At 38.7% G+C, this 26,644-nt stretch overlaps 1 protein-coding gene across 3 annotated transcripts in view; it reads right to left on the bottom strand.

Annotated features, from left to right (window-relative positions):
- LOC126196424 (carboxypeptidase M-like) overlaps positions 1–26,644 on the bottom strand; it is a 293,433-nt gene that overhangs the window by 62,166 nt on the left and 204,623 nt on the right. For 2 of the 3 annotated variants that reach the window (XM_049934563.1, XM_049934565.1), the window contains exon 6: positions 25,375–25,404. The exons of the other annotated variant lie outside the window; for it this stretch is intronic. In XM_049934563.1, coding sequence (XP_049790520.1) covers positions 25,375–25,404 — 30 coding nt within the window. The remainder of the gene's footprint in view (positions 1–25,374; positions 25,405–26,644) is intronic. 3 annotated transcript variants of the gene reach the window in all.

Here is a 26,644-nt window from a genome sequence, read left to right as displayed (position 1 = left end):
TCCTTCCACCTTTCTGCTTTCCCTTCTTTGCTTAGAACTGGGTTTCCATCTGAGCTCTTGATGTTCATACAAGTGGTTCTCTTATCTCCAAAGGTCTCTTTAATTTTCCTGTAGGCAGTATCTATCTTACCCCTAGTGAGATAAGCCTCTACATCCTTACATTTGTCCTCTAGCCATCCCTGCTTAGCCATTTTGCACTTCCTGTCGATCTCATTTTTGAGACGTTTGTATTCCTTTTTGCCTGCTTCATTTACTGCATTTTTATATTTTCTCCTTTCATCAATTAAATTCAATATTTCTTCTGTTACCCAAGGATTTCTACTAGCCCTCGTCTTTTTACCTACTTGATCCTCTGCTGCCTTCACTACTTCATCCCTCAGAGCTACCCATTCTTCTTCTACTGTATTTCTTTCCCCCATTCCCGTCAATTGTTCCCTTATGCTCTCCCTGAAACTCTGTACAACCTCTGGTTCTTTCAGTTTATCCAGGTCCCATCTCCTTAAATTCCCACCTTTTTGCAGTTTCTTCAGTTTTAATCTACAGGTCATAACCAATAGATTGTGGTCAGAGTCCACATCTGCCCCTGGAAATGTCTTACAATTTAAAACCTGGTTCCTAAATCTCTGTCTTACCATTATATAATCTATCTGATACCTTTTAGTATCTCCAGGGTTCTTCCATGTATACAACCTTCTATCATGATTCTTAAACCAAGTATTAGCTATGATTAAGTTGTGCTCTGTGCAAAATTCTACCAGGCGGCTTCCTCTTTCATTTCTTAGCCCCAATCCATATTCACCTACTACGTTTCCTTCTCTCCCTTTCCCTACACTCGAATTCCAGTCACTAATAGTTTCAAAAGCTAGGACAGTTTCATATACTTCTACTATTATGTACATACATTGGCTGTACTAAATACTTTGCATCTGAAGGTAAGTATAAATCTGTCTCACAAATAAAACTGTATATGATGCATAACCGTCCAGTCACATTAATGTGATCATTTGTCAAAAGCCTGAATAACGATCTTTTGCAGTGAGAGACGTGTAGCAAGAGAGTCAGTGATGTTCTGGAAAACACTGACAGGGATGTGGAGCCTTGCCAACTGTAGTGCCATGGCGAGCTGTGCTAGATTACTCGGCTGAGGATCCATAGCATGAACAGCCTGATCGAGGAGGACTCACAGATATTCAATTGGTTTAAATTCGAGGAGTTTGGTGATGAGGGCAGTATTGTAAACTCATTCTGGAGCTCTTTAAACTAAACACATACACTGCAAGCTGTGTGACATGTTGCATTGTTGTTCTGGTAGATGCCTTCATGCTGAGGAAAAGCAGACTGCATGCAGAGGCGGACATGGTCCTCAAGGATAAATGCATACTTGTGTTGATCTGTTATTCATCCTTCCAGAATGCTAAGTTCATCCCATCTGTCCAGTGAAGCATAAAATGTGATTCATCTGAAAAGGCCACTTGTCACCACTCAATGGACATTCAGTTATGGTTTGGCATGCAAATTCCAGCCTTCATTTGCAATGAACAACAGTCAGCATGGATGCGTGAACCACACACCTGCTGCAGAAGCCAACACATGGCAATGTCCACTGAACGGTTATTGTGGAGACACTGTTGGTAGCTCCTTGGTTCATCAGGGCAGTCAGTTTTTCAACAGTTACATGTCTATTTACCTATACATATCCCCACAGTCATCACTCACCCCTGTCATATATGGCCTGTGGTGCACCACAGCTACGTCTGTACCAGTTGTAGATAGCACCCTTTTGCTGTGCACAGTATACTTTTACCACAGCTGCATTATTTTCTGGATCCCTCAACATGCTTTATATACTCTACACTGCTGTTGCTGCCACCTACCATCTGTGAATGGCTATCTGCACATTGATCTTGAGCATAGGTGGTAGTCACATTAATGTGACTGGACCATGTAATAATATTATTCTTATTCAGTTCAACATCATAATGACTGCTTCATAATCAGATTTCCTTTCTTCAGCTTTCTGATCATTTCTGCTCATTTATATCATCCATCTCACCTTTATGCTGAAGTAAAATGAAGTAAAAAGTAAAGTTTATGTTATTTAAAGTAACAAAGTTGCAAAATTCATTACTGTAATTGGAGCTTTTATGTGACTTCTAAGTAGTTCATTCTTTCAGGCACAATTGTGTTTTTCAGATGCATATGCAACAGCAATGAGTAAAAATGTAGGCGTACACCATTACAGAGGTGCGGCTATGATAACTGCTTCCATAAACTTCTTTAATTGCATGTGGCCTATGTTGTTCAAAAATGCCAATTTCAGTTGTCTATAACAAGGTGCTGTAATTTATCATCTCATATAAAAATCAAAAACTTGTTACAAAAAAAATGCTACCTCTTTCTTAAAGTATAATTTAGGTGCTCTTTATTTATATATTTTTTCCAGCCACTATCTCCAGACCCGTGTGCATAAAACACTGCTACCACATGTCACTACCTCCGCACTTATTTTTTGTTTCAAATAATAAAGCCTTTCGATTTTGTCATAAGTCTGACTTGGCACTAATTTCATGAGTAGCACAGACGAGGCAGTGACCAAGAAACAAATGATACTATTTATTTATTTCCAGTAACTGATTAAAAATCTTTAACAGACCATTAAATTTGATCTGCATGGACCATACTTATCTTGTTGTTGTTGTTGTTGTGGTCTTCAGTCCTGAGACTGGTTTGATGCAGCTCTCCATGCTACTCTATCCTGTGCAAGCTTCTTCATCTCCCAGTACCTACTGCAACCTACATCCTTCTGAATCTGCTTAGTGTATTCATCTCTTGGTCTCCCTCTACGATTTTTACCCTCCACGCTGCCCTCCAATGCTAAATTTGTGATCCCTTGATGCCTCAAAACATGTCCTACCAACCGATCCCTTCTTCTAGTGAAGTTGTGCGTCAAACTTCTCTTCTCCCCAATCCTATTCAATACCTCCTCATTAGTTACGTGATCTACCCACCTTATCTTCAGCATTCTTCTGTAGCACCACATTTTGAAAGCTTCTATTCTCTTCTTGTCCACACTAGTTATCGTCCATGTTTCACTTCCATACATGGCTACACTCCATACAAATACTTTCAGAAACGACTTCCTGACACTTAAATCTATACTCGATGTTAACAAATTTCTCTTCTTCAGAAACGCTTTCCTTGCCATTGCCAGTCTACATTTTATATCCTCTCTACTTCGACCATCATCAGTTAATTTACTCCCTAAATAGCAAAACTCCTTTACTACTTTAAGTGTCTGATTTCCTAATCTAATTCCCTCAGCATCACTCGATTTAATTTGACTGCATTCCATTATCCTCGTTTTGCTTTTGATGATGCTCATCTTATATACTCCTTTCAAGATACTGTCCATTCCGTTCAACTGCTCTTCCAAGTCCTTTGCTGTCTCTGACAGAATTACAATGTCATCGGCGAACCTCAAAGTTTTTACTTCTTCTCCATGAATTTTAATGCCTACTCCGAATTTTTCTTTTGTTTCCTTTACTGCTTGCTCAATATACAGATTGAATAACATCGGGGAGAGGCTACAACCCTGTCTCACTCCTTTCCCAACCACTGCTTCCATTTCATGCCCCTCGACTCTTACAACTGCCATCTGGTTTCTGTACAAATTGTAAATAGCCTTTCGCTCCCTGTATTAACCCTGCCACCTTCAGAATTTGAAAGAGAGTATTCCAGTTAACATTGTCAAAAGCTTTCTCTAAGTCTACAAATGCTAGAAATGTAGGTTTGCCTTTTCTTAATCTTTCTTCTAAGATAAGTCGTAAGGTTAGTATTGCCTCACGTGTTCCAACATTTCTACGGAATCCAAACTGATCTTCCCTGAGGTCCTCTTCTACCAGTTTTTCCATTTGTCTGTAAAGAATTCGCGTTACTATTTTGCAGCTGTGACTTATTAAACTGATAGTTCAGTAATTTTCACATCTGTCAACACTTGCTTTCTTTGGGATTGGAATTATTATATTCTTCTTGAAGTCTGAGGGTATTTCGCCTGTCTCATACATCTTGCTCACCAGATGGTAGAGTTTTGTCATGACTGGCTCTCTCAAGGCCATCAGTAGTTCAAATGGAATGTTGTCTACTCCCGGGGCTTTGTTTTGACTCAGGTCTTTCAGTGCTCTGTCAAACTCTTCACGCAGTATCTTATCTCCCATTTTGTCTTCATCTACATCCTCTTCCATTTCCATAATATTGTCCTCAAGTACTTCGCCCTTGTATAAACCCTCTATATACTCCTTCCACCTTTCTGCCTTCCCTTCTTTGCTTAGAACTGGGTTGCCATCTGAGCTCTTGATATTCATACAAGTGGTTCTCTTCTCTCCAAAGGTCTCTTTAATTTTCCTGTAGGCAGTATCTATCTTACCCCTAGTGAGACAAGCCTCTACATCCTTACATTTGTCCTCTAGCCATACCTGCTTAGCCATTTTGCACTTGCTGTCGATTTCATTTTTGAGACGTTTGTATTCCTTTTTGCCTGCTTCATTTACTGCATTTTTATATTTTCTCCTTTCATCAATTAAATTCAATATTTCTTCTGTTACCCAATGATTTCTATTAGCCCTCGTCTTTTTACCTACTTGATCCTCTGCTGCTTTCACTACTTCATCCCTCAAAGCTACCCATTCTTCTTCTACTGTATTTCTTTCCCCCATTCCTGTCAATTGTTCCCTTATGCTCTCCCTGAAACTCTCTACAACCTCTTGTTCTTTCAGTTTATCCAGGTCCCATCTCCTTAAATTCCCACCTTTTTGCAGTTTCTTCAGTTTCAATCTGCAGATCATAACCAATAGATTGTGGTCAGAATCCACATCTGCCCCTGGAAATGTCTTACAATTTAAAACCTGGTTCCTAAATCTCTGTCTTACCATTATATAATCTATCTGATACCTTTTAGTATCTCCAGGATTCTTCCAGGCATACAACCTTCTTTTATGATTCTTGAACCAAGTGTTAGCTATGATTAGGTTATGCTCTGTGCAGAATTCTACAAGGCGGCTTCCTCTTTCATTTCTTCCCCCCAATCCATATTCTCCTACTATGTTTCCTTCTCTCCCTTTTCCTACTGACGAATTCCAGTCACGCATGACTATTAAATTTTCGTCTCCCTTCACTACCTGAACAATTTCTTTTATCTCGTCATACATTTCATCAATTTCTTCATCATCTGCAGAGCTAGTTGGCATATAAACTTGTACTACTGTAGTAGGCATGGGCTTTGTGTCTATCTTGGCCACAATAATGCGTTCACTATGCTGTTTGTAGTAGCTAACCCGCACTCCTATTTTTTTATTCATTATTAAACCTACTCCTGCATTACCCCTATTTGATTTTGTATTTATAACCCTGTAATCACCTGACCAAAAGTCTTGTTCCTCCTGCCACCGAACTTCACTAATTCCCACTATATCTAACTTTAACCTATCAATTTCCCTTTTTAAATTTTCTAACCTACCTGCCCGATTAAGGGATCTGACATTCCACGCTCCGATCCGTAGAACGCCAGTTTTCTTTCTCCTGATAACGACGTCCTCTTGAGTAGTCCCCGCCCGGAGATCTGAATGGGGGACTATTTTACCTCCGGAATATTTTACCCAAGAGGACGCCATCATCATTTAATCATACAGTAAAGCTGCATGTCCTCGGGAAAAATTACGGCTGTAGTTTCCCCTTGCTTTCAGCCGTTCGCAGTACCAGCACAGCAAGGCCGTTTTGGTTAATGTTACAAGGCCAGATCAGTCAATCATCCAGACTGTTGCCCCTGAAACTACTGAAAAGGCTGCTGCCCCTCTTCAGGAACCACATGTTTGTCTGGCCTCTCAACAGATACCCCTCCGTTGTGGTTGCACCTACGGCACGGCCATCTTAGCACATATGAATTAGCATTATTTAGTATAGCCAGTCCTGCAGTTGATTATTATACACCAAAATTATTTACCTGTTAATGTTATATCATCGTTAAAGAGAAATGCAACAACTGAAAATCTTGGATCCTTCCCACCAATACCAGCTTTTCTGAATTGTGCAGGTGGGAACACTCCCTGAAATATATCCTAGGTTCCTGAAACTCTCCTGGCCTCAACCTTCATTAGGATGGTTACAACCACCATATAAAAGGAATGCTGAGTCGCAGATAGGCACAATAGAAAGACCGTCAGAAAATGAGCTTTCAGTGAACAAGACCTTCGTTTTGTGGAAAGATACGTCTACACGCACCTGCACCCATCACCGCACATGAACCCACGCACAAGCACATGCTCGCGCGCCCATGCGCATGCCTGCAGTCTCAGGCAACTGAGTGTGGTTTCAGTTGCCAGAGACTGCAGTCATGTGTGTGAGTTGCATTCGCATGAGTGTGTGTATGTGTGTCTGTTGTTGACAAAGGCCATTGGCCAAAAGCTTTAAGTGTGAAAATCTTTTTGTTGTGCCTATCTGCAACTCAGCATCTCTGTTATATGATGAGTGGCAACTTTCTTTCTCATAATATTGTTACATCCCATCCTGGATTTTCCATTGTTTGATTTGTTCACCAGAGTATTTTATTCAGGAGACATAAGACTGACTCAGAGGATTGGAAACTATGTTGACTGGAACAATTTAATGATACTTTAATTACTTATATGCATGAGAGTTTTGGTCATTGTGGACCAACCTAATGCACACAAAAGATTCAAGAAAACATCGATTTTTATAACATGGGAAGGAGAGTCAATAAGAAGATTGCCAGCTGTGATTGATATCAAAGAGTGAAGGTAAGCAAACAAACAAGTAGAGGCCAAAAGCAAAACATACTGCCTAATAGTAATTTAGAGCTCGTGTCTGTGGATGTTTATGGACCTCTGCCTAAGTCTAATAATGGATTTTGTTATGTTTTTGTGGTGGCTGATGTATTTTTGAAGTTCATCAAACTGTTTCCTCTCAAGAAACCTACTAGTTAGCAAATCTACTCTAAGTTTGAAAACACATATTTTCATCAAGTGGGTATTCCTAAAATAATTTTATCTGATAATGATTCTCAGTTTACATCAAAAGCTTGGAAAGATTTTGTTGATGACACAAAAGTAAGATATTTTTTATCCTCTATGAGAGACATTGGGAGACTGTTTAGAACTTTTTGTAGTAAGAATCAAACCAGTTAGATATATTATGTCAGTTATTTTGAGGATATTATGAACAGCTTACAAAATTCTTCAGCAGGTTTTTCACCATTTGATATTATGTTTAATCACAGACAATCTAACCTTATTTCTGAAAATGTTGAGTTTCCAACATGTGAAATTCTGTCACCACAAGTGAGCGAAGAATGTGTTAGGGAGATGATGAAAAATGAGGAGGACAGAGGAAAGCAGAGACATGATGGTAAAGTAAAATTTTTATGTTTGAGGTAGGAGGTCTTGTTTTGGTGAAAGGCAAAGAGAAATCTGAGGCAAAGAGACATCTGAGATAAAGAAATTTTTTGATATTTATATTGGACCATTCTAAAGTCTTGAAAATCCACATCCTAATGCATACAGGCTTGTGTACCCTAAATCTAAGAAGTTGTTTGGATTACGCAACATCACTGAACTGAAAGTATACAGACGTGATCCGTAAGTATCTAATTTTTATTTGTTTGTTCTTTTTCCTTGTCTTGAGTTTAGTATGTAAGATCATGTAATTTCTAAAGTTCTCTCTTGTCTATTGACTGAGTTAAAATCTATGATAGACTATATAACCATGTTCTGTTAATATATTTGTGCCTTAGAATTTGATACATATATGCCATGAGACTAAATGAGTAGATCACTTTACAATTTTTGAAATGGAACAACGCCAATAATTCGTACTGCAAAAATTATGACTAGTATGTTAGTATATCTTTGTGTATCACCTTGTTAGTGCATTCATTTTTTTGTTTTTCATTGTATTTAACTGTTCATATGTGAACACTTTTTAATTGCACCTGACATAAATACCACATTATTGATTTTGGAAAATGAATAGGGAGAGTATATCTTGTCTGATCTGAAGAAGGTATTGAACAGCACATTTAGTTCATAAAACAATGTTTCAGGATTTGATGTGGATGCTAAATAGGAAGTTACCTATCTGTTTAAGCATGTGATGAGAAATCTAGGGAGAAAACTGAAAGATGTGGGCAGATCCACTCCCCACACTTCTATATGGCTGTACCCTGCCGGATCAGTCGACTTACAAGAGATCACAGGTGCTGGGAAATGTACTTGAGCATCTGTCAACTAGATCAGTGTTGTGACTGAGATTTGTAAATTGTTAGTGAAGACTGTTAAAGACAGTGTTATTTCACATAAATGTATGTTTTTTAAGGAGGGGATTCACTTCCCAATACATTGTAACTTTAAATCAGTATGTATTTTTTTAAAATCAATTGTGAATGAATCTTCTAGGTCTTTGTGTACATAGGTTAGTTGTATGGACAATTAGCAAATAGTGTGGAAGACGTTTATTAGTATAGACAATATAACAACATGCATGCATATATGCTGTCATACATGGATTTTGGTCCTTAAGCTACAGTTATGTCATTGTTCAAAGCTATTTATGACTCTGTTTACTCATATTTATCTTGAGAATTGCAATATTGTATCTGATTGGAACTTGAGTTGTGGACAAACTCACACTTACTCTGTTTTGGGTACCCTGTTCATTGTGACAATATTTTTTCATTATTTTGTCCTTTCTTGAATCAACATATCCTTAAATGGCCTGTCATTGTGAGGTTTTTGAGTTGGCTCACTCATTGTACACTTAGACTCTGAAATTCTTCTCTTCTCTTTTGAAGATTTTGAATGTTTCATAGAATGGATATGAACTTATGATTTGTAATTCTAGTAATTTACCTTGTCTCTGTATTTATTTCTATAGTTTAGTGTTGCAATGTTGTAGTTTTGACCTTGTATCAATTGATAGTATGTTTCACAGGTCTGAAAATCTGAATACCATATCCTGATATATGTATAGATTATGATTTGTAGTGTAGATATTTTTCTTATGTTTCCTGTAATACATTATGTATCAGATACTTCTGTACATCTGTAATCTATCTTTCAGCATCATTTCATACACCATTTGGCAAACCTTACTGTCTGTCACAAAACACTGTAAACACACTGTTTCCAAATTTTGTGAGGGGGATATTGTAAAGGGACACCCTCCTCTAGCATTACCTTTCTTTAACAGAAGTAGTCAAAACCAGACATATTTTCGAATCTTGTATAGGTGAACATTATCTCAGCTGTTTAATTAAATGAATTTCATATGTTTTTGTATACGGTGTATTATATTTCAGGCTAAAACGTATAAAAAGAAATTAATTTGTTACAATCGATATGTACTAATGCTCTATGTACAGCTAAAATTACTCTTATTTTAGAAACATTTGAAATTATGAAATAAAATGTTTGGCAATAACAATGTAAATTTCTGTTTTAATGTGGATATTGCAAAGACAGAATGACATAGAAGAATGGGATAAAATAAAAGTCATGGAAACAGAAATTACGCAGCAGACTTACTTATCTGTTGTCAAACAAAGTTAAAAGATTTCAGCCTCAAGAATCAACGCCTAAATGTGATGAACTGCAGCCAACAATGAGAAAATGAAGATAAGTAATAAAGTTATTTGTACATCTTACTGCTCTCAGAGCTTCTGAAACAAATCAGTTATTATGAAGAGAATGAAAATCAACTGGTGCAGCGAGGGAGGGTAAGATTACAGGTGGCATCAATAATGACAAGCAGAGCACCTTGTGGTAAAGGAACAGGAACTGTGGAGAGTTGGTGGAGGAAACGGTTGGTAGCTTTTATGCAGGAGGGTGGGTTGTGGATAACAGGATGAAGGTGTTGGTCTACAATAGCATAGTGACCGCAAGCAACAGTTTTGAATCTGAAGATAGGCTTCAGCCAAATCAGGTTTCTAAAAGAATTGACCCCCAGCCAACTTTGGGAGCAACTTCTCCATATGTGGTAGGGAGTGTGTCTTTGACTGCCTGTGCATTAACAGTGATCTTGAAGTTGCCACAGAGCTGAAGTTGACCAGATGATTTCTTTTGATTACTAACAGTGTAGCCAATTCACTTGACAAAATCAATCTAATTACTCCCAATAATATTAAGTGATCCATCTCTGTCATTATCTGGTCACATAAGGCTATTACCACCAGCCATGGCCGAAACAAGTGGGGAAAGTAGAGGGTTTTAGAGTGACGTGTGCCATGAAATTATTTGCACAACTTAACCCTGGAATCAACAGATTTGAAAGCTCAGAACACATGGAATCCAATTAGTGATTAGGCATTTTGTCAGACACCAGATGCACCACACATGTAATAGAAAAACCAAAAGTAGCCAAAGCACATAATCCTAACAGATCTTCATTACTCACCAAGTAAATAAGAGAATGGACAACTAACTTGTAAACTGTGTCAGCCGTGAACTGGCTGAGAATAGGAATCTGCTGTCTGTTACAGGCTACCAAGTGATGCTTGATGTGCACCAATGGTGGGGACCCAAGCCTGGTGTACACCTATCAGTTGGGGAGGGGCATATTGGCCCCCATGTCGACTTGTAGGGTTAATGGCTGATCCATCACTTGCCCTTCAGTGAAAAGTTTGTTCCAGCCTGTAGACAACTGCTAATGAAATGATGAGCTGCATGCTGTCCACAACAGTAACATCACTCCAAGCCACTAACTGGCAGCCTGTGGCACTGAAGATCTGGACAACTGTGCAACCTTTTCCAATGATGCGTCCTCAAATTAAAGGGCATATTGACATACATGATGTGATCAAAAGTATCTGGACACCTGGCTGTAAATGACTTACAAGTTCATGGCACCCTCCATTGGTAATACGGAATCCAATATGGTGTTGGCCCACCCTTAGCCTTGATGACAGCTTCCAATCTCGCAGGCATATGTTCAGTCAGGTGCTGGAAGGTTTCTTGGGGAATGACAGTCCATTCTTCATGGAGTGCTGCACTGAGGAGAGGTATCAATGTCAGTCAGTGAGGCCTGGCATGAAGTTGGCATTCCAAAACATCCCAAAGGTATTCTGTAGGATTCAGGTAAGCACTCTGTGCAGGCCAGTCAATTACAGGGATGTTATTGTAGGTGTAACCACTCCACCACAGGCTGTACATTATGAACAGGTGTTCGATCATGTTGAAAGATGCAATCACTATCCCTGAATTGCTCTTCAACAGTGGGAAACAAGAAGGTACTTAAAACATCAGTGTAGTCCTGAGCTGTGATAGTGCTATGCAAAACAACAAGGGGTGCAAGCCTCCTCCAGGAAAAACACGACCACACCATGACACCACCATGTCCGAATTATACTGCTGGCACTACACACACTGGCAGATGATGTACACCAGGCATTTGCCATACCCACACCGTGCCACTGGATTGGCACATTGTGTACTATGATTCGTCACTCCACACAATGTTTTTCCATTGTTCAATTGTCCAATGTTTATGCTCCTTACACCAAGCGAGGGATCATTTGGCATTTACCGGCATGATGTGTGGCTTATGAGCAGCCGCTCAACCATGAAATCCAAATGCTCTCACCTCCCGCCTAACTGTCATAGTACCTGCAGTGGATCCAATGCAGTTTGGAATTCCTGTATGATGGTCTGGATAGATGTCTGCCTATTACACATTATGACCCTCTTCAACTGTCGGCACTCTCTGTCAGTCAACAGACTAGAGGTCGGCCTCTATGCTTTTGTGCTGTACATGTCCCTTCATGTTTCCACTTCACTATCACATCAGAAATATGTTTAGGAGTGTGGAAATCTCACATACGGACATATGACACAAGTGGCACCCAATCACCTCACCACGTTCGAAGTCTGTGAGTTCTGCGGGGCACCCCATTCTGCTCTCTCATGATGTCTAATGACTACTGAGGTTGCTAATATGGAGTACCTGGCAGTAGGTGGCAACACAGTACACCTAATATGAAAGACATATGTTTTTGGCGGTGTCCAGATACTTTTGATGATATAGTGTACCTCTTTATCTGGGGCCAATGGTTCCTTGGACCATGCTGTCCATGTTAAGACTCCTGACAGTGATGAACTGACATTTATGACTGATGCCATGAATCTTGGTTACCCAAGCTCAATATGAATCCTGCAATTGTTTGTGACATTGATGCAATTCAACACACACAGCAACCACATGTGTATTCTTGTGATGATAGGAGGACAGCTAATGACATGTATCATGGCTCTTGCAGAGGAGCTAACTGGTACAATAATGCTGGTGCATACTACACTTGATGTAGTGGCCCAACCCACATCCACTGTGGGTTGTAGATGCAGTTACCCATTGGCTGCTACACCCAACTTAATCTTGATGGTGGTTCCTCAGTGATCAGCAATGGACCATTATGCTCCATTTTTTAAGATAATGGAGCTGTACTTAGGAGGAGCATACAAATTCCCATTCAGCCATCTAGATTTAGGTTTTATGTGCTTTCCCTCTATCAACCAGTTATTAAGAATACCATTGTGACAATAACTATTTCATAATTTTGTGATAAATCACATTTGATTAATGACTTACATTGTTAAAGATATTTTGCATTAGTCTCATATGCCTTAGTAGGTATCAGTGACAGTCTCGTAAAATACAACAGCATGCCCAGCAGAAGAGAGATACTTTATATAATATGTTGTTAAGACTGATAAATATACATGACTGAACTTACATAATTTTACATGATGAATTGACAAGACAGGAAGTGAATGGTGTGTGGTGACCCTTGAAGGGCAAGCAATCTTTACTGTTATTTTATTTTAATTTTCTCCAGGAGGAAAAGAGAAGCACATTGTTTGTTACTTTCTTGTCAGAATATTGTATAAATGTGAGGAATGGGTGATTTCACTTCCTGCGTTTTCCCTGGGAAGATAATTGACATTAGAGCTGTGAACCAGTGTGAACCTTGCAGAAATAACCAAGACTAATACTGAACCCAAAATGTATTTGGGAACATCACCATCAGAGGGAGATCAAGAGATGAATACATATGAATACACTAAGCAGATTCAGAAGGATGTAGGTTGCAGTAGATACTGGGAGACGAAGAAGCTTGCACAGGATAGAGTAGCATGCATCAAACCAGTCTCAGGACTGAAGACCATAACAAAAACATTGTCAGCACTAATGTCTCAGACTATTTCATGCAGGATGGTGTTCATGTTGGGTGCTCAGTTACATCTCATGAAGTACTGGTGTCAACTTCCAGTCCTGATTAGTATTAGTACTTCTTTATTTATGTTGTTGTTGTTGTTGTTGTTGTGGTCTTCAGTCCTGAGACTGGTTTGATGCAGCTCTCAACGCTACTCTATCCTGTGCAAGCTTCTTCATCTCCCAGTACGTACTGCAGCCTACATCCCTCTGAATCTGCTTAGTGTATTCATCTCTTGGTCTCCCTCTATGATTTTTACCCTCCACGCTGCCCTCCAATACTAAATTGGTGATCCCTTGATGCCTCAGAACATGTCCTACCAACTGATCCCTTCTCCTAGTCAAGTTGTGCCACAAACTCCTCTTCTCCCCAATCCTATTCAGTACCTCCTCATTAGTTATGTGATCTACCCATCTAATCTTCAGCAGTCTTCTGTAGCACCACATTTCGAAAGCTTCTATTCTCTTCTTGTCCAAACTAGTTATCGTCCATGTTTCACTTCCATACATAGCTACACTCCATACATATACTTTCAGAAACGACTTCCTGACACTTAAATCTATACTCCATGTTAACAAATTTCTCTTCTTCAGAAACACTTTCCTTGTCATTACCAGTCTACATTTTATATCCTCTCTACTTCGACCATCATCAGTTATTTTTCTCCCCAAATAGCAAAACTCCTTTACTAACTAGTGACAATATCAGAAAAAATTGTATGATATTGTTATTCATGTTTCTAAATCAACAAAAAAGCTGAAGAATTATTAGATATTGTCAATCAGTTCATTCATTTTGCCATTCCAAGGCATATCTAAGTAACTTTGGATACTTTTCATGATGATCCATGATTCTTATGGAGTGGAGACAGAAATTCAGATGTTTATTTCATTGTCAAATTTGTCACCATCATCATAGATGTGATCTTTTGAGCTGTGCACAATCTCTCAATCATAATTGGGGCTGTACGAATATCATCATTCACTGCAACAAATGTATCCAGTCACACTACACACATCAAAAAAAGTTTTGCGTCACGTCGGTTCCTAGAGTTCCGGAACCTGTACAGAAAATTGGAATAGAGAGCAATATAAACTTCATTTACACATTTTTTATTGCTCATAAAAACCACAAATTGCATGTTGTACCACCATACAGCGATACCTTCAGAGGTGGTGGTCCAGATTCCTGTACACACCGGTACCTCTAATACCCAGTAGCACATCCTCTTGCATTGATGTGTGCCTGTATTTGTCATGGCATACTATCCATACGTTGATCAAGGCACTGTTGGTCCAGATTGTCTCATTCCTCAATGGAAATTTGGCACAGATCTCTCAATGTCATTCATAAACAGCCCTTTTAAATCTGTCCCAGGCATGCTCAATAGGGTTCATGTCCGGAGAACATGCTGACCACTCTAGTCGACCGATGTCATTATCCTGAAGGAAGTCATTCACAGGATGTGCATGATGAGGGTAAGAATTTAATCCATGAAGACAAATGCCTCGCCAATATTTCTGCCGATATGGTTGCAGTATCGGTTGGAGGAAAGCATTCATGTATCATACAGCCATTATGGCACCTTCCATGAGCACCAGTGGTGTACCTTGGCCCACATAATGCCACCTCAAAACAGCAGGACTGCTGCACTTGCTGGACAGCATGTCTCAGGCATTCAACCTGACCAGGATGCCTCCAAACACATCTCTGATGACTGTCTGGTTGAAGGCATATGACACTCATCACTGAAGAGAACGTGATGCCAGTAATGAGTGGTCCATTCGGAATGTTGTTGGGCCCACCTGTACTGTGCTGCATGGTGTCACGGTTGCAAATATGGATCTCACCATTGACGTCGAGAGTGGAGTTGCACATCATGCAGCCTATTGCACACAGTTTGAGTCGTAATGTGACGTCCTGTAGCTGCACAAAAAGCATTATTCAACATGAGGGCTTTGCTGTCAGAGTTCCTCTGAGCCATAATCTGTAGGCGGTGGTTATCCAATGTAGTAGTAGACCTTGGGTGGCCTGAATGAGGCATTTCACTGACAGTTCCTGTCCCTCCGTATTTCCTCCATGGCCGAACAACATCGCTTTGGTTCACTCCGAGATGCCTGGACACTTCCCTTGTTGAGAGCCTTTCCTGGCACAAAGTAACAATGCGGACATGAAGAAACTGTGGTGTTGACCATCTATGCATGGTTGAACTACATACAACATGAGCCATGTACCTCTCTCCTGGTGGAATGACTGGAACTGATCACCTGTCAGACCCCTGCTGTCTAACAGGCGCTGCTCATGCATGGTTGTTTGCATCTTTGGGCAGGTTTAGGGACATCTCTGAACAGTTAAAAGAACTATGTCTGTGATACAATATTCACAGTCAATGTCTATCTTCAGGAGTTCTAGGAACTGGGGTGACGCAAAACTTTTTTTGATGTGTGTACATAGAATACTTTAATAAGGTGGAAAATTTCATGGACACTTCATTAAATGTAGGTTCAGTTCCAGTATCTGCTGATTCTTGATAGTAATCTTTTAAGTTTTTATAATCCTTTGACTTCATGTTTGTAAAGCACATGCAGTGTTTAGAGGCAAATATATAAGCTTTATAGCTTTTAATAGAATATAGGTACACACCACACGATTACCAACCATAAGTGCGACTTCATGCACTTACTGTAAAAGTACTTATCCAAACTGAGAATCCAACTAGTGTACATGTGGCCACCACCTGCAACTTTCTATTCACCACAAATTCAACAGGTAATGTTCATGCCTATTTAAAATACTGCAATTTTAAAATTTTTCAGTAAACATAAGGATAGTTTCTCCAATATGTCCAAATTGTTAGTTAGCAAATTTCAAAATTCTTTTCTTAGTGGTTCCCCCCTCTCCCTCTCTCCTGAACACAATTGTCTCTTAGAGTAAAAGATTTATTAGCTAAACAGCAGTAAAATGAGCAAGTTTTAGCAGTTCTGAAGACATTTTTCATTTTATATTGTTCAAGTACTGAAGGCAATGGAGATGCACTCAGTGTGTAGTCACAGTGTTATGAAACTTGGTTAGCTTCACCACAAATGTATTTTAACTCTATAGGTGTTGTTTTCGCAAAAACATACAAACAGCCCAGATATACAGGGCATTCAGTATTTGTACCCATTTATTCTACAGGTTTATCTATCGAGCATTGTAGTTCATGGCACCTAACGGCTTGAATATAACAAACAAAATATATTTACATCTTCTTGTTTAGCCATTCTCATACATTTTCTTAGTGCCCTCAATATACTACATTCAAATATTGCCATAAGTTGCCTCAGTTTTTAATTACCATCAACAGAGTAGAGTTAGCAATGCCTAACTCTTTACAGATTTTCATTTTCAACCTCTGTCATCAACTATTTTAAGCAAGCCCATCTTTAATTTAAGCAAAACATTGCTCTGTTTTCACTCCAATTTCTCTGCCACTGCACTGGAGAATGGACTCTTTTGACAATGTCAGTACTCAAAGACAAGCAATATTGTAGGTGCAGCAGCAACCATTTTAATTTATTTGGGTCTAATGAAAACAAAAATAAGCTAATAATTCTTGGTGATATTGCAACTGTAAAAAGCAGAAGTGTTTTGAGAAACTAAGTCTTTTTTTGTTGAGGGAAAAATGCATATTATGTTTTTGGGAGCAAACTATCATTTTACAGTAACCTATGTTTCATGTCAAGCACATTTGTGTTAAACATTTTTCACTGTAAATAAGTTATTCAGTGGACTCTCTTGCTCTAACAGCACATTTAAATCAAACATAAGGAAAACAGCATTTAGCAAATGCAAAGGCTTATTTTGGTAGAAACAAGAAGAGAAAAAAATCCTTTATTTCTAAGGCTTAAACACAAGAAAACAGACTGATGAACTCAGCAGTTTGGTCCCATAGGAACTTATCACTGCCACAAGAAAACATTTTAAAACAGCAATAATCAGAACAGCAAACACATAAATGATTCAAAAATTCATATACTGCAGAAACTGCAACAATCCATCTAGATTCAATGCAGATGTTATAGAGACTGTGCAGTTTGAAGCTTGTGGCAGTTAAAATGAAACTAGAAAATAGAAGTGATCTTTTTGAAAAAAATTGGCTAAATGGAATTCTTGCACTTTCAATTTTGTTCTTTGAACTGAAACAACATGCACCTAGTCATGTCTAGAGTCCTCTGCTGTAACAAAACTGTTTTAATAGTTAGAGTGATCAATATTTCTCTTTGAAAGAGAGGCAAAAGAAACAAAAGAAGCTGTCACTGACTGTTTAAAATATTTCTTTGCTGGCTGCCTTGAAGTTACTTCTGGTTTCCTACATTTCGGGAAAATACATAGATAATTTTGTAATTGATTTACAGACTCCTATATTGTTTTATAAATTATTTAACTCTTGATATAAAAGCTTCTATCAATTTTAAATGAAAGTATTTGAACCCTTTTAGAAAGTTTTTTATCTATTTGCAATTTATATTTAAAAACACATAACCAGAGATAATGCAGAAATAATGTATACCCTGCCAACATTGCAATGTGTGTGTGTGTGTGTGTGTGTGTGTGTGTTGTGTGTGTTCGTCTGCCCTTATATACAAGCAAATGAACATACATGTGTTGATGGATGAAGACAGACAAGGTGAGCTGAATATGACTTTTCTGGAGGCCAGAATTATAAAGCTTTCCAGCAGGTGGAGGTCACACATGTGTGGCAAGTAATTTATGGTTTCTAAATGCAGGCAAAAACTATCTGAACAATCAGGTGAATGAGTAGGGAAGTCAATATTTTACAACTTTATTAAACCACAAACAACATGCTTACAAGATGGATACCTTAGAATACATAAAAGTGCTCTATAATCAAGAAACTCCAAAAATCAACAAAATCAAAATGAAAGCTTTTAGTTATAAATCAGCTTCGAGGGTCAATGTACAGTAAGGAGCTTCCTCAACCCATGCATCCATTCTAATGTTTTTGAGCTCACCAGAAGCAAGATACTGATTGCCAGTAACAGCAGCAAGTCCCATTCCAGCATTTTTGATACTGCTGCGGACTGTAAAGGGGTCAAACATTGCACATGTATTCTTTAGAATTTGCCATAAAATTTAGTCATGGAACATTTTTTTTTAATTTTTTGTGTTGTAAGTAAGTCCTTTCCATAAAAATTCATCAGACAGGAGAGTCAGAAAATACTATTTCCAAAGCAGTGATAATGATGTGATTCTGTGCATTTATTATTGTCAGTAGAAAACAGTGATCCTTAATTTTAGTTTATGTGACATAATTAAATCATGAAAGAAACTGGGTTCAAAACTTTGTAAATGGAGCCCTCATACTGCAAAAAAGACAAGAATTAAAAAACAAAACCTATGTAAAAGAAATAGATTTATAAACAAAGCTTTCTCTTTGGTAGATGAACATCAGTTTATTTATAGCTAAGAGGATCATCTATCAAGCATAATGCTATGATAATTGCAAGAATTTCAGTGCTGACATCGTTCTGTACACAATAAGAGGTGTTACAGGAACTTCTTAACTTCTAAGTATTTGCTATGGCATCAGCAAGGACATCCATACGTGGGGTCAAGGAGGGGCTGTGGCACCACCTCACTCTCAGAAAAAGGAAAAATATAGTGTACTCAGGTATTTTTCTTTCAAAAAATGATTAAAAAGTTGGTATAATACAGATTTTTAATAGGATCAGATCTGGAACTTTTATGTGGCTGCTTGTGCCACCATTCATCTTCCAAATATTAAAAATACTCCATACCCCAACATCCAGATCACTTCCACCCCCCCCCCCCTGCCCTTCCTCCTAACAAACTATTGTATGGACACTCTTGAGCATTAGTACTATTCTACCTCACAATTAAAAATTACTAAGTTGTTAAACTTGTATCACATTGCACATTTATAAAATTATAGGACCTTATTTTTCACGAAGGAAATATATTAATTGTTGTAAAGCTATCATTTCTTTCCCTGGAGCAGTGGTGAAAGAAAGTATAAAAATTGTTTGTTTTATGTTGATATTCTTTAACTGTCAGGAGTACTGCTGGGTATTGTCTTCTTTGTGTGATATTTTTATGATGGGACTCATTGCTTTCATCGGGCGCTACATGAATCTCAGGTCACCTTGGTGAAGGCATCAAGCCACATCATCAGAACATAATGTAATGAAGTTGATAATATCTGGCAGCACAGTCAACAACTCAAGAATGTCAGCAAACTCACAGGAAAGCCTGAAAAATTATATCTGTTTTACGTCACTGCTTAGTATACTAAATTAGGAAATGATCTGTGCTCAACACCATGGAGTCTTTCACTTGAAAAGTGTGTCATCTTTATCCTTTTCTACATGTACAAATGACCAGTTATTAATTTCATTGGCCTGAAGACATTTCAGATGACATCACTTGGCACCAAACATATGAGTTTCACCACTTTTCTTATCACCCCATTGTTGCACTTAGTTTCACAACACCCATCTAATTCCTCAGTGGAAGAGATAATCATGTCAGTAATCCTTGAGAGAACATGATAATGTAGGGTATCTTACAACTTGGCATTTGGAGAGAACACTTGAAAGTCATCAAAGGTGTGAAGCAAAATGGGGACCCCTTCAAAACTTCATCCACAAAATATTTACATGTATGTGTGGCATTTTTGAGATAAAATGGCACAAATATAAATCCTTTCCTTTCTTGTGAATGAGGTGCAAAGGCAAAGACCACAACCTGTTGCAACAGTGGATTATCCCAGCTTTGAGCATTTCTTCAAATATGGCCATTGTTTCTGTTAGGCGAACTCATATGGGATTCGGTAAGATTGTCTGCCACGAGTAATAAGTGTGATGGGCAGGGGCACTATGAATGTAGTGTGTGGACATTAAGGTGGGAATGTGGGTCTGGCGGAGAGCATGCAAGGAATAAATCCCTGTAGTCGCACTATCGTTTGTGCCCTCGGTGGCTCAGGTGTGGGTTGATCAGTGACATTTCATTTCTAGGCAGTTGTCATTGTTGAGTTCTTTGGTTGAAAGATTGGTTTAATGCAGCTTTCCATGATAGTCTGTCTTGAACAAGTCCCTTGGTAGTCTGAAATGATAATTAAATCAACACCTTAAAGCTGTTGACAGGCATTGATATACAGCAACAGGGACAGTTGAAAATGTGTGCCCTGACTGAGACACGAACCCGGGATCTCCTGCTTACATGGCAGATGCTCTACCCATCTGAGCCACCGAGGGCACAAACGATAGTGCGACTGCAGGGATTTATCCCTTGCATGCTCTCTGTCAGACCCACATTCCCACCTTAATGTCCACACACTACATTCATAGTGCCCCTGCCCATCACACTTATTACTCGTGGCAGACAATCTTACCGAATCCCATATGAGTTCGCCTAACAGAAACAATGGCCATATTTGAAGAAATGCTCAAAGCTGGGATAATCCACTGTTGCAATAGGTTGTGGTCTTTGCCTTTGCACCTCATTCACAAGAAAGGAAAGGATTTATATTTGTGCCATTTTATCTCAAAAATGCCACACATACATGTAAATATTTTGTGGATGAAGTTTTGAAGGGGTCCCCATTTTGCTTCACACCTTTGATGACTTTCAAGTGTTCTCTCCAAATGCCCAAGTACACAAATGATGTACAGCAAATGGTCAGTGGCTATATAACTACGGCGTAGTACTGAATGAAGAGAAGTGCGTTATTGACAAAGTACACACATCAAAAAAAGTTTTGCATCACCCCAGTTGCAAGAGCTCCTGAAGATAGACATTGACTGTGGATATTGTACCACAGACACAGTCCCTTTGACTGTTCAGAGCTATCACTAAACCTGCCCAAAGATGTAAGCAACCATGTCTGAGCAGCACCTATTAGATGAATGGGGTCCAACAGCCGATCAGTTCCAGTCATTCCATCACGAAGGAGATGAACGGCTCTTGTTGTATGTAGCTCAACCATGCCTAGATGGTCAATATTGCAGTTTGATTGCATTTTCATTCTTACTTTGTGCCAGAATGGGCTCTCAGCAAGGAAAGTGTCCAGACATCTTGGAGTGAACCAAAGTGATGTTGTTCGGACATGGAGGAGATCCAGAGAGACAGGAACTGTCAATGACATGCTTCACTCAGGCTGCCCAACAGCTACTACTGCAGTGGATGACCACCACCTACAGATTGTGGCTCAGAGGAACCCTGACAGCAATGCCATCATGTTGAATAATGCTTTTCATGCAGCCACAGGACATCATGTTATGACTCAAACTATGCGCAATAGGCTGCATGATGCACAACTTCATTCTCAACATCCATGATAAGATCCATCTTTGCAACCACAACACCATGCAGCGCAGTACAGGTGGGCCCAATAACATGCTGAATGGACAACTCATTATTGGCATCATGTTCTGTTCAGCGATGAGTGTCACATATGCCTTCAACCAGACAGTCATTGGAGACATGTTTGGAGGCAACTTGAATGCCTTAGACGCACTGTCCAGTGAGTGCAGCAGGTGGACGTTCCCTGCTGTTTTGAGGTGGCATTATGTGGGGCCAACGTACGCTGGTGTTGCTCATGGAAGGTGCCATAATGGCTGTATGATACGTGAATGCCTTCCTCCAATCGATGCTGCAACCATATCGGCAACATATTGGTGAGGCATTCATCTTCATGGATGACAATTCATGCCCCGATCATGCACATCTTGTGAATGACTTCCTTCAGGATAACGACATCGCTCGACTGGAGTGGCCAGCATGTTCTCCAGACATGAACCCTATCAAACATGCCTGGGATAGATTGAAAAGGGCTGTTCACTGCTGATTTGACCCACCAACCACTCTGAGGGATCTACGCTGAATTGACATTGAGGAGTGGGACAATCTGGACCAACAGCATGTTGATGAACTTGTGGATAGTATGCCATGACGAATACAGGCACACATCAATGCAAGAGGATGTGCTACTGGTATTAGAGGTACTGGTGTGTACAGGAATCTGGATCACTGCCTCTGAAGGTCTTGCTGTATGGTGGTACAATATGGAATGTGTGGTTTTCATGAGCAATAAAAAGGGGTGGAAATGATGTTTACGCTAATCTCTATTCTAATTTTCTGTACAGGTTCTGGAACTCTAGGAACCGAGGTGATGCAAAACTTTGTTTGTTGTGTGTATAAGTAATCTTCCTGTGACACACAGTTTTGGCAGATGGCATGCATCCATTACCAGGGAAGACAGCAAATCTACAAGCCCTTCTGAAGCTGACAGGCTACCAATAATTATGATGTTTTCTAGAAATGATCAACTTTTATCATCACCACCTCCCAACAAGGACAGCTATACAAATGCACTCTCAGGACATGATACCATGATCCCTCAAGTGATCCCCAGGGATGGAAAAAACTTTCTGCAATCTTCAGTTGAGTCTAACTATTACCGTGTTCCTCTCTTGCCATGTGCCATCTGTGCCTCTGGTAATGGTGATAGACCCTATTCAATGGTGATACATGCATCCCCTACACCAATAACTGACCAACATTGGCAACCATTGATTTTTTTTCAAAAAGTTGTAACTAGCACAACAGCAGTGGAGCTTGTGTGACTGCAAACTGCTTGCAATTTATGAAGCTGTTCAATATTTCCATACAAAAACTGAAGCTCACTCTGGGACAGTTTCACCATCCATAAACCAGTAGTTTCCATTTTCCAGAATACTAGTTACTAGTGTTCTGTCCTCGCAGTTCAGACACACAGATATTGTCAGTTATTTCATGATGGAAGTGTTCCACATGAAAGGAGTAGAAAAGATCATGACTGAACACTTTTTCATACCTGTGTTTGGAAAATACGATTGACTACAATGCAGATCCACAACTACTGCATTTATTGGCCAACCCTTCCACAGGACTATTACTCATGCAACCTCTACTGCCAGGTACCAATTTAACACTATAGTGCCTTGTCTCTCAGCAGAAGTCAAGACATTTTGCCTAAACTCCACAAAGCTGCTCTGGATAGTGTTCACAATCTATCACACACAAAAGCAAACACTAGCTGCTGGTTGATCATTTTGTGCAGCCACTGATTTTTTTTTTAAAAAAAAGGGTAACTAGACATGGGTATTTTTGTTTATTCAGTTCCAGCAATGCAAAGTATGATGATATATGCACACCAACATCGAGCAGTTTCAAAGTCAAGCAAAGATTTGCCCACATCCACATTAATCTTGTAGACCTCCTTTCACCTACAAATGACTGAGACATCTTCTGCAACAGTAGACAGATTTCCTTGATGATAACAAGCTATATCCATCATAGACATTTCTGCCAACACAACAGCAAAAATCTTCATCGTCAGCTGGACAGCATGATTGAGTTGTTCCCTCTGTGTCACTACAGATGAGGATTGATAATCTGAATATGTTTTGTTCCAAGAACCGTCCAACTTGTGTGGCATCTAGCATCATCATAGAACAAACTATCATGTTGCCAGCAATGGGATGATACAAATATGGTTGCAGACCCTAAAGACAACTCTCATGTGCCATGATGAAAAATAGTCAGAGACCCTCCTTTTGGTCATTTTACAGCTTCACACAGAGTGCAAGCTAGACATGAGTATATCATTAGGAGAGGTAGTGTGTGTGTGGAGCAGCTACACTTTCTGGCAAGCTGTCTGACACCTGCACTGCCATCCATGGTAGAAATGCCATAACTCTGAGACCATGTAGCCAAGATTCAACCCCTACCTACTTTGCACCATGGCAAACATCCTGTTCTTGTCCACAAAGTTTTGGACAACAGTATTCACATCATGCTCTCTACATATCTCATCAAATAGCCATTTCCAGCGTCATACACCAGATCCTTCCTAATGTTCTGATGAGACTACACCATACAGATCCAGCAAAAAAGCAGAAATACAAAGGCCAGCATGGGTCACATCTTAACCCCTACAAGACACCATGCTGAAGCCATAAGTCTTTCCTTATCAGGAGATAGATGTATAGACATCACCTATGGTTACCACCCTCTTCCATAAGTCAGCAGCCACACCATCATGGCATCCAGCAGCTGCACTGATGTCATAGTTACCAGCCCACACAACAACTGGTTGGCAAATAAAGTTTTAGTTTCCTTACATTCCAAGTGCTCTGCATTGTGGGGTGATGGGGTAAATGTGTGTGAATAATCAGTACAGTAACTGACTGTAGTGTGTGTTATCTCTTTGAAGTTACTCTCAGTGTCAAATATGTGTGTTTGTTTATGGATGGATATTAGTGTTACTAGAATTACAATGTAATTCTGTATGATTCAGTTCTGTAAATTATTTTATTTGACATATAAGCCTTATACAGCAGTATTTCTGCATACTTTATCTTAACTACTTTGTCCTGTTTGTGATGCCAGCTGTTGCATTGTGGCAACTGTTTTCCCATTTCTGTGTGTTTATTTGTATTTAATAAGCCCATCCTATGATAATCAGCATTTATTCTTAATACTCACTTCGTCTTATAAATGTGGAATTCAGCTGTTTCTCTCCCTTTGCACACATAAATGTACTGGTTTCAAACCTTAGGACTTACAATGAAATAATATTCAACAAGAACATGTGATGAGAAGAATATTATTTTTTGTAGATTATAAGTTAAATTATCCTTTTATCATTTAGACTTGAATAGTTAGAAATTCTGTAAGCTGTGCTTAGTCAGATATTTAGTACATTTGTTTTGCAGTTTACTGAAAAGTGCTCTTATGTAAGATCTATGGATATTGTGTATTTAAATGGCAAAATGTTTTATGATATTTTATTTTCGTAGGTGTCTAAACAGGAGTTTATAGTTATAATTTACATCTGTGCATCTAAACAAAACAAAAAATGTAGTGAATATTACTATAACTCAATACTGCTGTATGCAAAATAACTATGAGTTGACCTAATTAAAGCAAATACACTGGCCAAGTTCAAAAAACAAAAAAATGCTGAGGTTAGTAGCCTTATAATGTTTACGTAATTCACAGTTCAAAATCTCTGATTCATTGGTGCAAGTCAAACTCACCTGCACATAGTGGGGAAGATCTACACATTCCTTTGTGAAGCAAGAATAAAGCATTGAAATTTCAGTATTAATTGTCAACAATAAATTACAAAAAAAGAGCTGAGATTTGAAACAAAATTGTTTGAATTCATAATTTATAAATAATATTATTGATAACTACTATTCTATTTTCCCCTTTGGTTAAAAGAAAATGACTGCTTTGCTGAAGCAGACATTCTGATAGAAGGTGGGTAATAATTTAAAAATAAAGTTATGATTATCTTTAGATTTATTCAATCTTTTATATTTTATTGTGCAATTAAAAATAAATAATTTACTAATGCTCTTTAAATGTTCACTTTTGAGCAATTATTTTTATTTAACAAAATACATTTGCTAATATTTCTTGCACAACGAAATGTTGCATGTATGGGAACTTAAGAGATAATCATCTTACTAACTGAAGGAATAGTATATAATGAATGGATAAATAAAATAAATGATCCTGGACAGTCATCCAAGTCCTAACAACTGTATCCAGACAGCAGTTCAGTTACCTAAGATCTGGAACCTAGATCTTCTGACAGTGAACAATTATTATGTGAATGGTTGAGTTTGGTTGCAACAGTCTTCTTTACTTTCCCTTCATTTCCCAGCTCCTTGAATGGAATAATTGATAATGTGAATTGTTAGGTTACTTGGTCATAGAAAATCCTGCTCTGAGTAACTACTGGTCTTGTATTCTTTGTGCACATTACCTTTAAAATCTGTCTTTCTTAGTAATGCATGATTTTAGAATGTTGAAGATGTATGACAGAAAAAAACAAATTTAATATGTACAGAATAGCTGTATTATCTGAGTAGCAACAATAACTTCAAAATAGAATGTAATACATCATTCTGCTGCATTTTAAACATATTGATGATGTTGTACCATTATCTGTGATATTTCAAGAATGATTTATTTCTTGAGTACTTAAGTTCAAGTTAGTTTATTTTCATGTACCTAAAATACCATTCTTTTTGCATGTTTACGTCCACACTGACTTCTAAATAAAACTGTAACTGTGCCATCTAACAAAATGTTTTAAAAGTTAAGAGTCACTGACTTAACCTCCAGGTGGTATTTCTAATATTTCAAAAACAAATTTCTACAGCCTCTGTTTTCCCTTAAAATATTGCCCTCACACCACATGTGTATACATATTACTGCCCTACGAATAAGAACTTACAGCTAAATTTTTAACTACTGGTATGTGTTGTAGAATGAATGTCTTCTGTTCAGGCACTG

The sequence above is a fragment of the Schistocerca nitens genome, chromosome 1 (genome assembly GCF_023898315.1).
Source record: "Schistocerca nitens isolate TAMUIC-IGC-003100 chromosome 1, iqSchNite1.1, whole genome shotgun sequence".
In the NCBI taxonomy this organism is placed as follows: domain Eukaryota; kingdom Metazoa; phylum Arthropoda; class Insecta; order Orthoptera; family Acrididae; genus Schistocerca; species Schistocerca nitens.
The sequence above is the reverse complement of the archived record's forward strand: the minus strand, read 5'-3'. Positions and strand labels throughout refer to the sequence as shown.